Raw genomic sequence first — 15,959 nt, 5'->3', positions numbered from 1 at the left:
CACATCACAAGTCTTGCTACAAATGATGTATGTGACAAATCCTCACTCTCACAACACGCTCACTAGGTGGAGTTACCTGGATTGACTGCAAACATGGGCCTGGGGGATGGAAAGGGAGTCTGTTATGACACACCAAAATAAAGCCCAGTGAAGAGATGATAAGACCATGGAGTCATAGACAGAGCTGGAGGCGGTAACCAGCTTCGTTTTCTCATTTGAGGCAAAGGACACCACCGTGGTCACACATCTAGTCAGTGACCGAGCTGAGATCTGAACCCACACCCTGAGACCCCAAGCCCAGGGCTCCTTCCACTGCAGCAGCCCGTGAAGCCTCGTGCTGAAGGCTCACCTAGAGACTTTCTTCAGCGTCCTAGGGAGAATCCAAGCATCGACCAGTCCCCGACACTAAACTTTGGGCGGGGGGGGAGTGCAGGGGACCGGGGGCTGCTTCTCAATATCTTGGAATACAGTGAGCTTGAGGGCAGATAGGAGCCTTTGGCCGCAGCCGCCTTACCTGGCTTGAGATGAGCAAACGGAATTTCGCCAGTGAGCAGCTCCCACAGACACAGGGCGTAGCTGAACACGTCTGCTTTGATGGTGTACCGCGTGCACTGAGTGAAGACTTCGGGGGCCATCCAACGGAGATTCTGCAGAGCAAAGACGAGCATGAGAAGCCCTTAGACCTCCGCTGTTTGCCAGTAGTTTTAACCTCAGGTAACCTGACTGCTTGAAATAATGAGGCTGGACCGTGTTAGCTGTTCTGGCTGTTTCTCCAAGAGACACATGTCTCCCGGGCACATGAAACCCCGCCCCACCCCGCCTGCTCTAAGCCTCATGACATCGTTCATTACATCCGGCCAGGTATGGAATGGCAGGGATAATAAGCTCCAGTTTGCCGTTGGGGGTGGCAGGGTGGGTTTGCCGGTTGGCCTCTCTGCCTGCTCCCTCTTTCCCCCAGTGGAGCCTTAGAGCTCCCTAGCAGCAAAATCAGTGACTTATCCGGAGACCTGCATGACTTCCTGGCAGAGACATTGCGCCCTGTGGGGGTTAATCTAACTTTTCTGGGTTCGGAAGTCTAAATTAAAAAAAGAAAACGGGGTCTTCAGTGTCTTGAGAAGAGCGAGGGAACCCTGGAGGGTCGCGCCTAACTTTAGCTACGGAGGAGTACAGGTTTACAGCTAGACCTTGGGACCATGCAACCCTTTCTTTTATGAAAGAGGAAACTGAGTCACAGAGTAATGACGTGCTTTACTCCAGGTCACAGAGGTAGCTAAAATTTAACCTTGTCTGCACAGTCATAGGTCTACAGCTAGAAGGAATTTCAGGATAATCTAGCCCAACCCCTTCGTTTTACAGGGAAGAACACTGAGGACTAGGAAGGATAGATAGGAAGTGCAGGGGTGGGATTTGAAGCCAAGCCTTGTCGCATCAAGTTCAGCTCATCCTTTCCATCAGGTCATATTTTCACACTTTTTCTAGAGTAACAATGTCCTAAAAAATCTGAGGAAACTTCTGAAAATACATGATACGTAGGATTCTAACCTTAGCTGTGGGCATGTCTAAAGTTGGATATTGAATAAACTTGAACAAAAACTTTCCTTGATCCTACTGTAAACCTGCATTTAAAAACTTTCAAACTTGTGGCAGAATAAAAAATGACCTTAGTAATAATCCTGTGGTACAGTAGCAGAAGAAATGTTTGGGTGAACCAGTAGTCTTAGGTGGATCTCAAAATGCATTAAAAACCTGCCAATCCCCGTTCAAACTCTCAGGGCTTAGGCTTCCTTATAAATGGAAGGGAGAAGGAAATAAGCATTTATGTAGCATCTGCTGTGTGCAGGCACTGTGCTAAGTGCTCTTATAAACAGTATCTCATTTTATCTACCAAATAACTGGGGGAATTAGGTGCTGATATGATTCCCATTTTGAAGTTGAGGAAAATGAGGCAGACAGAGGTTAAAGGACGTATACCAAATCACACAGCTAGGGAGCCTCTGAAGCTGGATTAGAACTCAGGTCTTTGTGACTCCAGGACCAGAGCTCTGTGCACTGTGGCACCTCCCAGCGGTCTCCATGTGTTAAATGAAGGGGGTGAACTCAAGTCCTTTCTGTAATTCTCCCCAAAGTCCTTAAGTTTTATGGAATCCCATTTTCTTTCTATTTCCTTGAGAGAGAATAGTTCTAGAACTGTAGAATTTGTCCAAGAACTTGGCACTCTCTATAGTAAAAGCTTAATAAATGCACATTGACTATTTCCTTCATCTGGTGCAGTCACACAAGAAAGTCCCTCAAACCTAGAATACTTTTCCTCCTCATGTCCACCTTCCTCTTAGAATCCATCCCCCTTCTCATTCCCCTCTCTTTCTGAACTCTGTCTCATCCCTGTCTCATTACCTTTCTGTCTCATCTATCTTTGTCTCTATCTCTATGACTCTGTCACATCTCTGTCTCTTGCCTCTCTCATCTCTCTCTCATCTCTCTGTTTCATCTGTTTCTGTCTCTCTTCCATCTCTGTTTCTCTCTTATCTCTCTATTTCTCTTTCACATCTGTCTCTCTGTCTCATTCCCCCCCCTCTCTTTCACCTGTCTGTTTCTCAACTCTCTGTCCTCTCTGTCTCTCTTTCATATCTCTCTCTGCCTCATCTCTCTCTCTCTCTCTCTCTCTCTCTCTCTCTCTCTCTCTCTCTCTCTCTCTCTCTGTTTCTCTCTTTCCCTCTCTCTAATCTCTCTGTCCTCTGTCTCTCTTTCATCTCTATCTGTACCTCATCTCTTTATCTCTCTTTCTCATCTGTCTCTGTCCTCTCGGTCTTTGTCTCAGCTATCTCTATCTCTCTGTCTCTTCTCAGTTTTTTCTTTTATCTGTTTCTCCACCTCTTTGTCTCATCTCTTTCTCTCTATCTCTCTGTCCTTTCTCTGTCTCTCTGTCTCTCCTCTCCTCACCACATGCACATGTATTTAGGTGTTCTATACATACATACACTCTACATACATGCACTATATATACACGGACACCATACACCTGTAAGTGTGGGATGTGTACGTATGGAGCTATGTCTAAACTCCTTATGGGCCTCTGCTTTCTCTCTCCAGCCTCTGGCAGGGTGCCTTGCATGGAGGGTTAGAGTTTGCTGTTCATTTCAGTTGTTCAATGTCTCCCTTCCTCTTCCCCAAACTCTGTATGTGGTCCCCACTCCTGATGGTGCTTTTGCTGCCTTTTTCAATCCTCTCTCATTGGCTGGATTTTCTCCCTTTTCATCTCCTGCCTTAGCTTCCCCAGCTTAATCCAAGCTTCTGCCAGAAGCCTTTGCCACTTCCCCTTAATTATAGAGTCTTCTCTCTGAGATCACCTCCAGTTTATTCTGTCCAGGTCTCATTTGTACATAGCGGTTTGTACATTGTCTCCTCCACTGGACTAGGAGCAATTTGAGAGCATGGATGCGTGGATGGATTTTTCTTCTCTATCTTTCTTTGTATCTTCAGCACTTAGCTCAGTGCCCTGCACATAGCAGGTGCTTAATAAATGATTGCTGACTTGACTTGTCAGAGATAGGATCTGAATCTAGCTCTTCCTGACTTCAGTGTGGGCTCTCTAGCCATTGTGCAAAGCTGCCTCTTAAGTGCTATAAAATGTGAGTTCTTAGTAAAGAGAGAGGGAGAGAGAAAGAGAGACTGCACTGACAGATTGTGCATCGATACACCATATGTCAGAGGTAGTCACAGACACGTCTTATTGTTATTTTACTGAGGAGACAACGGAGTGGTGAACCAACTTGCACAAGGCAGAACACTATTTAAACTATGTCTTCAGAGTAGTATGCATGCTAAGAGGCTAAACTGCTAAGCTATGACAGGATTATTTTCTCACTGGTATAATAATATTGGAGCCTTCCTTTGGTATTCTAATTATGTTATTGTGATATTTGGTATTATAATCCCAATTATGTGCATTTGGGAAGAGGTCTCTAATGGCATGCCCCAGGGATCTATCTGTGCCTGGTGCTGTGCTGGCTTACATCTTTATCCCAGGCAGGCTGGAATGAAGGTGGGGACAGCTTCCTCATCAAATCTGCAGAGGCCTCCCAGCTAATGCACAGGACGATGAGCTAGAGCAAGAGATGAGCCTTATTGGATAGAATTTAATGGGGACCTGGGTTTCAAATATTAGCTTCAGCAGCACAGGCTGGTTAGGAGGCTGGTAGTTTGAGAAAAGGTGCCGGGCTTAAGTATATTGCAAGCTCAGCATGAGCAAGGAGTTTGATATGGTGGCCCCGGAAGCCACTGCAGATGGGCTGCCTCAAGGGAGCCAGGTTTCCAGGAATAAGAAAGCGAGACATCCTCTATATTTCTTCCTGTGGGATGTCATGGTTCTGGAAGAGCCTTGGCAAACTGGAGATGACCCAGAGGACAAGCAGCCTGGCAAAGAGCCTCTGTCCATGGTACATGAGGATTGGGTGAAGAAGAAAGAATTGGGTTCAAATCTTGACTCAGACACATGCTAGCTCTGTGACTCCATCCAGGCAAGTCAGCCTGTCTGGATTTCAGTTTCCTCATCTGTAAGAGGGTGAGGTTGGATTTAGTAACCTCCAGTTTCCTTCTGGCTCTAGATCTGTGAAGTTAGGCTTGTTCATTGACTGACTGATAGATTATCCCTTTCTACTACATCAGCACACATTTACTAAGTACCCACCATGTCTGCACCTTATGGGGAGCCAAAAAGGCCAAAACCTGGTCCCTGCCCAATCTGATGGGGAGACAACTGGTATGTAAATAGGTGCATGGAAGCTAGATACACTCAGAGTAGATGGAAGGGAGAAAGAGAGGGAAGGCATCAGCAGCTGGTGTGGAGTGAGATGAGAGGACTGAAAGTCCTCCAGAAGCTGGCATTTCAGCTGAGTCTTGAAAGAAGCCAGGGCTTCTGAGGGGTGGCAGTGAGGAGGGAGAGTGCTCCAGGTGTCCGGGTCAGCCAGTGCAAAGACACTCAGGCTGGACCTTCCTAAAGCCCATATCAAGAAGCAGACACTGTTCTGATCAGGAGGAGATGGAGGAAAAGGAAGCTGTCCCACCAGGAGCTTACTTTCTACTGGTGATTTATCATAGCATCCATCTCATTAAAGGTTGTTGTATCACCCTTCCTAGACTGTAAGCTCCCTGAAGACAGTGGTCCTGTCTTATTGATGCCATCATTACCTTCTGCCTCCTGGCACATAGCTCTGGGCATCCTTGTGCTAAACAATGAATGGTTTTTCAATGAATGAATGATGCTTTAATGGATAGTAGATTCTGAACAGTGTAGAAATGTTGACACATTGAAAATTGAGATTTTAATGAACTATTAAAAATTGATAGAACTAACAAAGAAACTAGATTGTCTATTCATGGTGTCTACATTCCTTCAAGGGTCCCAGGAACAAATCCATCTATATCTCATGCCCAATATCACTTGAATTATATTTTTAAAAGTTTTTCCAAGCAAAAGTCAGAGTGGAAAAGTGGACAGAGAGCTGAGCTCTGATTCAAGAAGAATCCATTGGAATGTAAACTCGTTGGGGCTAGGGATGATTTCACATTTGGGTGTATAGCCATAGGGAGTACAGTGCCTGGCACACAGTAGGCACTTAATAAATACTTGATGATTGTGGGATGGATCAGAAACACAATTTCATATGCTAACCAGATATGATCACAGTCAAGGCACATAACCTTTCCAAGCCTGTTTACTCATCTGTAAGATGACACTAATAAGAGTATTTGCCTTCAGGGATATTGTCAGGCTTAAATGAGATAATGTACTTAAAATGCTTGGTCATTGTGAGCTATGTAATTACAAAAGGAAACCTTGAAATCTTTAAATGCTAAGATCATGAATTAAGCTCTCCACTGACCCTGAAATGACATCTAGCTCAGCCTCTGTTTTGCAGATGAGAATACTGAGAGGTCAAGGGACTTCAAAGTCTCATAAGTAGGTAGGGAGTTTCAGATTTGACCCATCTCCCTCTACTCCAATCCAGCACCGTTCCCATGTACTGAGCTCCTTCCACTTCCACCCCACCCCATTCCAATAGATTGCTGGAAGCTAAAACAAAACACAGAACATTCTATTGCTCCTGAGAAAATGACATCTTTAAAAAAAATGGCACTCTGATCTCATCTCATCTCTTCCTTCTAGGCTGGGTTTACACATTTTAATTGGGTACTAATTACAGGGACTAGACACAGCAGCAGACTACAAACCCCAGGTTGTTTTGTCATGTTGTCCTCATCCAGAGACTGCAGGAATCTTGATTCTGAGTGGGGGGGAAAGGAAGCAAATTCATGTCAAAGCAATACCTCACCACCCACACCAGGGATTGTTTTTAACAATCCCAAACCACAGGGAGCTGGCAGTCACATTTACATTTCCACTCCTCCCTCCCCTCTGACTAATAATATCAAAGCAGAAAAAGCTATAGGATCAAAATCCAGTTTCTGTATAATTTGTGTGACTTGAGACAAAGACAGCTGTCACAGAGACAGCTACTTTTCCGTTTGTCAAATGGCATCAGAAAGTAAGGAGGAAGCCAGAAGCAGCCTGATGTTTGGGGGGCTGGGTAGGAAAGTCTTACCTCCAAAGTCTGCCACGACAGCATGGCCATCTTCATAGAGGAGAATGTTGTGGCTGGAAGAAAGGACAGCCTTTTAATCAAGTCATTTTTTCTTGTACTTGCCCCCATTGGGTTATCGTGAGGAAAGCATGTTATAAACCTTCAAGTCCTATATGCAGCCGGCCACGATTGTTGGTTTGGCTCTGTTCTGAAGACCAAACAGCAGTGATGGGTGGAAGTGACAAAGAGGAACTGTGACCTGATGTCAGCAAATGAAAAACTCTTCCTAATAGTTATCTCAAAGTGGAATGGGCTGCCACCAGGAAAAGTGTATTCCTCCACTTCAAAGGTCTTCAGAAAGAGACTGGATGAATCTTTATTGGTTATATAGTAGAGAGCATTCTTGCATAAGTATGGAATGGACTTACTGGACTGGGGAATCACTTCCAACCTTGAGATTCTGGGAGTAACTGTTAGTATCATTAGCTTGATAGTAACTTAAAGGAGGCAGCTGGGTGATACCATGGATAGAGCAGTAGGGATGGAGTGCTCAAACTCAGCCTCTGCAGACACTTACTAGCTGTGTGATCCTGGGAAAGCCACTTAACCTCTGTTTGCCTCAGTTCTTTCATCTGTAAAGAAGGGAAAATGATAACACCTATTTCCCAAGGTGATAGTGAGTATAAAATGAGCTAATCTTTGTAAAGGGCTCACTTAGCCCAATGCCTGGCACAAAATGGGTGCTACATAAATGTGTATTCTTTCCCTCTCCGTTAATTAATACATTCATGCCCTCATTTCATAAACATTATTAAGGAACAACAATAAGGCCAATAGTGAGAGAGCAGAAGAGGAATGGGTGCTCTGATTCCATGGTGTGTGTAAGATCAAGAGAAAATATGAAAAGTCATTCTTAGTACCACAGTGGGCTAGCCTGGGGAGAACGACCAAAAATCAGTCAATCAACCAGCATTTATTATGCACCTATTAGGTGTCAATCAGGAGCTATGATAGGTGCTGGGAAACAGTGACCTAAACGAAACAGTGTCTGCCCTTAAGGAGCTTATATGCTATTGGGGGAGAGGATATACACATGCATAAGTATAGGCAAAAGGTTTCCAAAGTAAATACAAAGAGGTTTTTGAGGAGGACAAGGCACTGGCAACCAAGTGGACCAGGAAAGGGTTATTTTTTAAAATTTGTATTTTATTAATTTATTTTGATTAATCAACAATAACTTCCACATACTTTTGAGTTTAAAAATTTTCTCCCTCTTCTTTCTCCCACTCCCTTCCCAAGATGGCTCACAGTCTGATATAGGCTATACATTTACATTCCTATTAAACATATTTTCACATTAGTGATGTTACTATAGTCATTGACTACTGTGGAAGTTGAATTGCTATCTTTTTTTTTCTCTTCTGCTCAGTTTTATTTCCTCTTTCTCATAGTTCCTCCATTTGGTTTTAATTTTTACTTACAACATCACTAATGTGAAAATATGTTTAATAGGATAATTTTGATTACATTAAATTGAAAAGTTTTTGCTTTTTGTAATGTTCTCTATCTCCTGTTTGGTCATGAATTCTTCTGTTCTCCATAGATCTGATAGGTAAACTTTTATCCCTTGCTCTCCCAGTTTGCTTATACTGGCAGCCTTTATATCTAAATCATGAACCCATTTTGACTTCATTTTGGTATGTGGTATGAGATTTTGGTCTATGCCTAGTTTCTACCATACTCTTTTCCAGTTTTCCCAGCAGTTTTTTTTTTCAAAGAGTGGGTTCTTATCCCAGAAGCCGGGGTCTTTGGGTTTATCAAATAATAGATTACTATAGTCATTGACTACTGTGTCTTGCATATTTAACCTATTCCACTCATCCACTATTGTATTTCTTAACCAGTATGAAGCAGTTTTGATGATTGCTGCTTTATTAATACAATTTAAGATCTGGAATTGCTACATCACCTTCCCCTGCATTTCTTTTCATTAGTTCCCTTGATATTCTAGACGTTTTGTTGTTCCAAATGAATCTTCTTATTATTTTTTCTAACTCTATAAAATAACTTTTGGTAGTTTGATTGGTATCACACTGAATAAGTAAATTAGCTTAGGTAGAATTGTCATTTTTATCATATTAGCTTGGCCTACCTATGAGCAACTGATGTTTTTCCAATTATTTAGATCTGATTTTATTTGTGTGAAAAGTGTTTTGTAATTGTCTTCATAGAGTTCCTGGGTTTGTTTTGGGAGGTAGACTCCTGGTATAAATCTTACATCGTCATAGTGTATTATTCTTGTGATAAGTTGCTGTAATCTGTTTGCTAATATTTTGTTTAAAATTTTTGCATTTTATATTCATTAGAGAAATTGTTCTATAATTTTCTTTCTCTGCTTTAACTCTTCCTGGTTTAGGTATCAGCACCATATTTGCATCATAAAAAGAATTTGGTAAGACTCCTTCTTCACTTATTTTCCAAAATAGTCTATATAGTATTGGAGTTAATTGTTCTTTGAATGTTTGATAGAATTCACATGTAAATCCATCTGGCCCTGGAGATTTTTTTTCTAGGAAGTTCATCAATGGCTTGTTCAATTTCTTTTTCTGAGATGGGGTTATTTAAGTATTTTACTTCCTTTTCTGTTAATCTGGGCAATTTATATTTTTGTAAATGTGTATCCATTTCATTAAGATTGTCAAATTTGTTGGCATATAGTTGGGCAAAATAATTCCTAATTATTGTTTTAATTTCTTCTTCCTTGGTGGTAGCTTCACCCTTTTCATTCTTGATACTAGTAATTTGGTTTTCTTCTTTCTTTTTTTTAATTAAATTAACCAAAGTTTTATCTATTTTATTGTTTTTTCTCATAGAACCAGCTCTTAGTTTTATTTATTGGTTTAATAGTTTTCTTAATTTCAATTTTCTTAATTTTTCTTTTGGTTTTCAATATTTTTAATTTGGTGTTTAACTGAGGATTTTTAATTTGTTCTTTTTCTAGTTTTTTAGTTGTATGCCCAATTCATTGATCTCCTCTTTTTCTATTTTATTTATGTAAGCATTTAGAGGGTACAAAACTTCCCCTAAGAACTGCTTTTGCTGCATCCCATAAGTTTTGGTATGTTGTCTCATTATTGTCATTCTCTTGAATGAAATTATTGATTGCTTCTATGATTTATTGTTTGACTCAATCATTTTTTAGGATTAGATTATTTAATTTCCAATTATTTTTTAGTCTATCTTTCCGTGACCCTTTATAACATACTATTTTTATTGCATTGTGATCTAAAAAGGATGCATTTAATATTACTGCCTTCCTGCATTGGATTGTGAGGTTTTTATTCCCTAGTACATGGTCAATTTTTGTGTATGTGTCATGAACTGCCGAGAAAAAAGTATGTTACTTTCTATCCCCATTCAGTTTTTTCCAGAGATCTATCATACCTAACTTTTCTAATTAGGAAAGGGTTATTATAGAAGGTAGCATTCCTATGTTAAATAAAACGACAAGTATATATAACGTGCCTACTGTGTGGTAGATGTTGTGTTAGACACAAAAGGGGAAAAAAGCAAATTATTTCCTGCCCTCAAAAAACTTATATTTTAATAGAATAACCAATAAACCAATTCTTTCTGATCCAAGCAGTCAAAGACAAATCAGTGTGACATCTCAGATAGAGTTCTGGTCTTGGAGTCAGGAAGACCTGTGTTCAAAATCTGCCCTTGACACTGAGTTGCTGTGTGACCATTAGTAAGTAAATCATTTGACCTTTCTGAAATGAATTTTTCACCAGGAAATTGGGGAAAACAATGTGTATTCAGCAGCCCTCCAAGGGCTTCCGTGAGATGCAAATGAGATAAGGAATGTAAAGCAGTTTACAAGCCTATAAACCAAAGCTATATAAATGTGAGCAGTCATTAAGCCCTTCCCAGAAATCTCCAAGGATAACCTGCAATCAACCAATTGCAAATAGAGGATGCCCCCTTGGAAAAGTGCTTGGGACACAGTAAATGCTTAATAAATTCTTGATGAATGACTGGTTTATATTGACAGGAATATTGTTAATATTCAATGTAATATTCCCTTCCCTGTCAGAAGGCCAGACTGATGGGAGGAAAGTCCCTCCCTCTGAAGAATCCTAGTGATGTCAGAATTGAAGCAATGTCCTTCAATTCCTACTTATGAGGCACTGACTCTCAACTTCGTGGAACTGAGCCCCACCCTGAGATCTTACCTTGTAAACAAATCTAGCTCTGGCTACATTACAGCTGTGGAAAGTCCTTGCCTCTCTCATGAAAAGTAAAACAACCAGAATGAAATGGTTTTTCTTGCTCAGATTGCCTAGGGTGGCTGGTGCCTCATGACCAGGCTTCACTCCATATGTCAACGCCTGCCCCCTCCCTTTTATTTCCTCCTGAAAGCATAAAAACCTTTTCTGTGAGTTTTCTTGTTCCACATCCATGTACTCAGATATGGGTGACTCAGGGTTGCAGGCTGGCGGCCCTTCTTATCTTGATTAAAGATGCCTTTTCCTCCACTTGTGAGCGATTTGTTTCAGGACTAACACTATCCATTGGCTTTCTTTCCATGCCAGAAGAATAATGCTTTGTTTGCACTGGGCTGAAGCTGAAGATGACCATACTCAGTTTTCTTTTTAGCATAATGACTTGTAGAATTTAGGAGCCCTTAAATGATTCATGTGACTTCTCTTTGGTCTCAGACTGAGAGTGTAAAGAAAGCTCAGAAGACTTCTATTCTATCCCCCTCTTTTGATAGAGAGGAAGTCTGGGGAGGTCATCACACAGATAGGGAGAATCAGAGGCAGGGCAAGAAGCCAGGCCTTCTGGCTTCACAGCTAGTGTTGTTCCAATCAAGCCTCCTAGAAGATGAAATCAATCCCCATCAGAGACTTTTATATTTTAGAAAATCCTCCAGTCACAGAGTTGAAAGGGGCTTTTATGGTCTTATGGTCTGTTCTTCCTTAAAGTGTGAAAGCTTTCTATAACTTCCCTCTAAAATCTGTGGCCTGGAGATCTCCAGGTGATGTTGGGAGGAAATTACCAGTGTAGAGAGAGATTCTTATCTCTTCTCCCATCCAAAGCCATCCATATTTCATCCCATAACCTTCTTGCCACTCCCCTCCTTCCTGCTGCCTGGATGGAAACTAATCACTTCATATACCACCCCATGGGAAGGAAAAGAGAATCATAATTTTCAATGTGATCTTCTGTCTTCTTCCCCTTTCCCAGTGGTGGTAGGCTGGGCGCCTTTAAGCCCCACCTTGAAGGAAGAACCCGACTACTCACACTGCTTGGAAGAGCAGTCACTCATTACAAATTATTTTTCTTAGAAGATAGAGGACCAAAGTTTTTGTACAAACAAAACCAATGCAGCCAAGATTTAGAAGGAAAGCAAGAAACTGGGAATTTTTTGCAAGTTTCTCTGATAAAGGCTTCATTTCTCAAATATGTAGAAAACTGAGTAACATTTACTATACTCCAAGTCATTCCCCAATTGATAAATGGTCAAAGGATATGAACAGGTAAGTTTCAGAAGAAGAAATAAAAGCTATCTATAGTCATATGAAAAAAAAATGCTGTAAATTACTACTGATTTGAGAAATGCAAATTAAAACAACTCTGAGGTCCCACTCCACACCTATCAGGTCAGCTAATATGACAGAAAAGGAAAATGAGAAATATTGGTGGGAATGTGAAAAATAGGGACACCGATACATTGCTGGTGGAGTTAGGACCTGATTCAGCAACTCTGGAGAACAATTTGGAACTATGCACAAAGGGCTATTAAGCTATACTTACCCTTTAGCCCAGCATCACCATTACTAGATCTGTATCCCAAAGAGATCAAAGAAAAAGGAAAAGGACCTACATGCACAAAAATATTAAAGCAGCTCTTTTTGGGGTGGCAAAGAATTAGAAACTGAGGGGAATATCCATCAATTGGGGAATGGCTGAACAAGTTGGAGTATATGATGATGGTAAAATACTATTATGCCATAAGAAATTGATAAGTGGGATGATTTCAGGAAAAAAAACCTAAGAAGACTTATATGAACTGATGCAAAGTGAAGTGAGCAGAACCAGGAGAACGTTGTACATAGTAACAGCAGTATTACATGATGATCAAAAGTGGATGACTTAGCTATTTTCAGCAATACAATGATCCAAGATAATTCCAAAGGATAAATATGCTATCTACCTCCAAAGAAAGAACTCATAGAGTTTCAATGCAGATTGAAGCATTTTTTAAATTTTATTATTCTTGGGTTGTTTTTTTTTTTTTTGGACTATGTTTTCTTTTGCAACATGGCTAATGAAGAAATATTTTGCGTAACTGTACATGTAAAATCGATATCAAATTGCTTGCTTTCTCAAGGAAAGGGAAGAGGGAGGGAGATAATTTGGAATAAACTTTAAAAAAAACCAAATGTCAAACTTTTTGTTTACATATAATTGAGGAAAAGTAAAAAATAAATCAAAAAAAAAAAAGGAAGATAGAGGACACTTAAGCCTATGACTTGCCCTGATATTGTATCCTAAGGTCTGCTAGGCCTCATGATCTGTTCTATAGCTACTTACAATGATGTGCTAATGAACCCTAAGGACACTTGGCCTTTGCCGTTTGGACATCTGGTGCACCCTTAGAATTTCCAATGATACAACAAGTGCACACTCCAGTGTATGTTGTCTTCTCTAGTTAGAGTGGGAGTTCCTTTCCTTGAGAGCAGGGACCATCTCCCTTTTCTATTTTTATCCTGGAACATAGAATAATAGTTGGCAATAATAAAACCACCTATTGCAAATATTATCTCTTTTTATACTCACAACAACATTGGAGATAGGTGCTACTATGGTCTCCATTTTATAGATGAGGAAACTGAGGCAGTCAGAAGTTAAGTGACTTGCCCGGGGTCATGCTACTAAGTGTCTGAATGCAGGTTCAACTAACACAGTTAAATCCTTAATAATTTTTTTTTTATTACTCCATCAGGGACTACTCTGATGCCAGTGATTTGATGAGCTAATTTTTGAAAGCTCACAGAGATAAATTGCTGCGAATGAGGAATCCTAAGTGATTCTATGGGTAAGATAAACAGAAAAGACCATGGGTTCTAGGTACTTTCTGCTCCCACAGTATCTGGGATGCCTTCCTCTAATGCTTTTATATGTATTTGGCATTAAAAGCCATTTTCTCTCCAGGGGATTAAAAATTATAGATCTAAAAATAATCCAAAAGCTCACAATATAAGGAAGAAACATGAGAAGCATTACTAGGTAATACAGGGTTAAGACAAGAATGCTCTCACCATTGTAATTTGACAGGAAATTCTGGTGATGAGAAAAAAATTAAAAACATAAACACAGAAAACAGAGATAAAATTATTCCTATTTGCCACCAACATGATGGTTCACTTAGAAAATCCCACAGCATCAGTAAATAAATTATGAAATTAAAAATTCAATAAAATAATGAATTAAGAAAGCAAGGTAATTTCACAAAATGACCAATGCTTCTGTGTATCAATTGAAAAAAAAACTGGAGAAAATGACAGAAAGTGGAATACCACTCAAAATAAGTAAAAAAAAATTCAAAATCAATTTACTGAGATACTCATGGTACATAAATACAATATAAATACAGTATTTATTACAGAAGCAAAATCCACAATGATACATTGAGACCAATTCATTGCTCATGGTTAGGCAGTTCCAATACAATAAAAATGATAATGCTACACATATTAACATTCAGGATTGGTGCCATTCTAATCACAATACTTTAAAAGTCGAAAATGTAAGCCCTCAGGCTTTGCAAACTATGTGGGCTCCTCCTCTAGATGCTGATGGGTTAGTGTGTTGCAAATCTGCAGGGGTCTATCCTCTCCTGAAGTGCATCCTCCAGGCCCCCTCCTTCTCTAATCCCCACTATTTTATTTACCTATGGTACAAAGTCTCTATGTAAAAAAAAAAATGTAAGAAAAAAATATACTAGAGAAGATAATGACACAATTTGTTCAAAGCAACCCATGATCACAACATACATCCAACAGTGTTACATTTTCTCCCAACCATCCCTTCTTCTTTATTTCTCTTGTGAGTACCCCCCCTCCTTCTAGTCCCCCCAGGTTTGCATCTTTGGAACCATCTTCATATCTTTTATCTCCCACACTTCTCACATCAATCTCTTGTTAAATTTTATAGAGTCTGCTCTGATGACATTCTGACTTCTCCCCCCTCCTCTCTAACACCAGCCCTCCTGGCTCAGGCCCTCACTACCTTTAGCCTGGACTTGATCTCTCTTCCTCCATCACTCCCCTGTCCGTACAGCTTCCACACTGATGATTCTATAGCACAGGCCTGGCCATTTCACTCCCTTGCTCAGGAGCTGTCATGTGGCCCTCTTGTCTCTAGGATAAAATAATTCCCCTTCTCTTTGACCTTAAGCACCCTTCCCAGTCAGCCTCCAGCCTTTATCACCATTGCTATCTGTCATGCCCTCTTTGGTCCTGCCCACCTGGCTTTTCAGCTGTGCCCCATCTATGACATTTGAGCCCTGGTCTTGTGCCTTTGTCTTGGCTGTCCCTTATGCCAGGAGAACATTCCCTCCTCCCTCTCCTCAACGACTCCTTAACGTCTAAGCTCAGCTCAGCTGTCCTTTCTAAAACGAGCCCTTCCCAATCCCCCAACCACTTGGGTCTTCTTTCCCCCTTCCCCCATCCCCTGAAATGCTTTTCTCTATATTGCATATTTAATTGTCTATAGACAGTGTTGTTTTCTATTCTAAGCCATTTTAGGCCAATGATTTTTTTTTTAAATTTCTATCCTTGGTACTTAGCACAATGCCTGTCTCATAGTTGGGACTAAAGAAATGTTTGTTTAATTGAATTAAATTGAACAGAATCGAGCTGATGAACATATGCAGAAATGAAAGGGTAATAGCTCTTCCAGATGTCAAACTATATTATGAAGCAGTAAACACGGAAACAATTTGGTATGTGTTAAAAAGCCGAACATTACATCAGTGGGACAGGCTACGTAAGAAACAAAAACAATCCAACTGAGCATTTGAAATGTCCAAGAAAGTAAATTACTTAAGGGAGGATTTGATGAGATCTATTGGGAATAGTGGAAAGCAGCTTAGCCTCTGATAGATTAGATGACTTAGGTGGTACAGTGGTTAGAGCACTGGGCTTGGAGTCTGAAAGACCTAAATTGAATCAGAATCCCACCTCAGACCAACATTATCACAGACACATTGACTGGGTATCTGCGGGCAGGGCTCCAGCTCACCTTCTTCATGTGCAAAATAGGCTAATAATAAAACAGATTTCACGGGGCTATTGTGAGAATTGCATG

The 15,959-nt window shown here is 40.5% G+C and overlaps 1 protein-coding gene across 3 annotated transcripts in view; it reads right to left on the bottom strand.

Annotated features, from left to right (window-relative positions):
* TNNI3K (TNNI3 interacting kinase) overlaps window positions 1-15,959 on the bottom strand; it is a 340,568-nt gene that overhangs the window by 99,372 nt on the left and 225,237 nt on the right. For all 3 annotated transcript variants that reach the window (XM_078156719.1, XM_078156718.1, XM_020968575.2), the window contains exons 18-20: window positions 6,603-6,655; window positions 6,232-6,284; window positions 515-647 (exon numbers count right to left, since the gene is read on the bottom strand). In XM_078156719.1, coding sequence (XP_078012845.1) covers window positions 515-647; window positions 6,232-6,284; window positions 6,603-6,655 — 239 coding nt within the window. The remainder of the gene's footprint in view (window positions 1-514; window positions 648-6,231; window positions 6,285-6,602; window positions 6,656-15,959) is intronic.

Source organism: Phascolarctos cinereus, unplaced genomic scaffold (assembly GCF_003287225.1).
Source record: "Phascolarctos cinereus isolate Bilbo 61053 unplaced genomic scaffold, phaCin_HiC Scaffold_5;HRSCAF=322, whole genome shotgun sequence".
In the NCBI taxonomy this organism is placed as follows: Eukaryota; Metazoa; Chordata; class Mammalia; order Diprotodontia; family Phascolarctidae; genus Phascolarctos; species Phascolarctos cinereus.
This window is presented reverse-complemented; position numbering and strand designations above follow the sequence as displayed.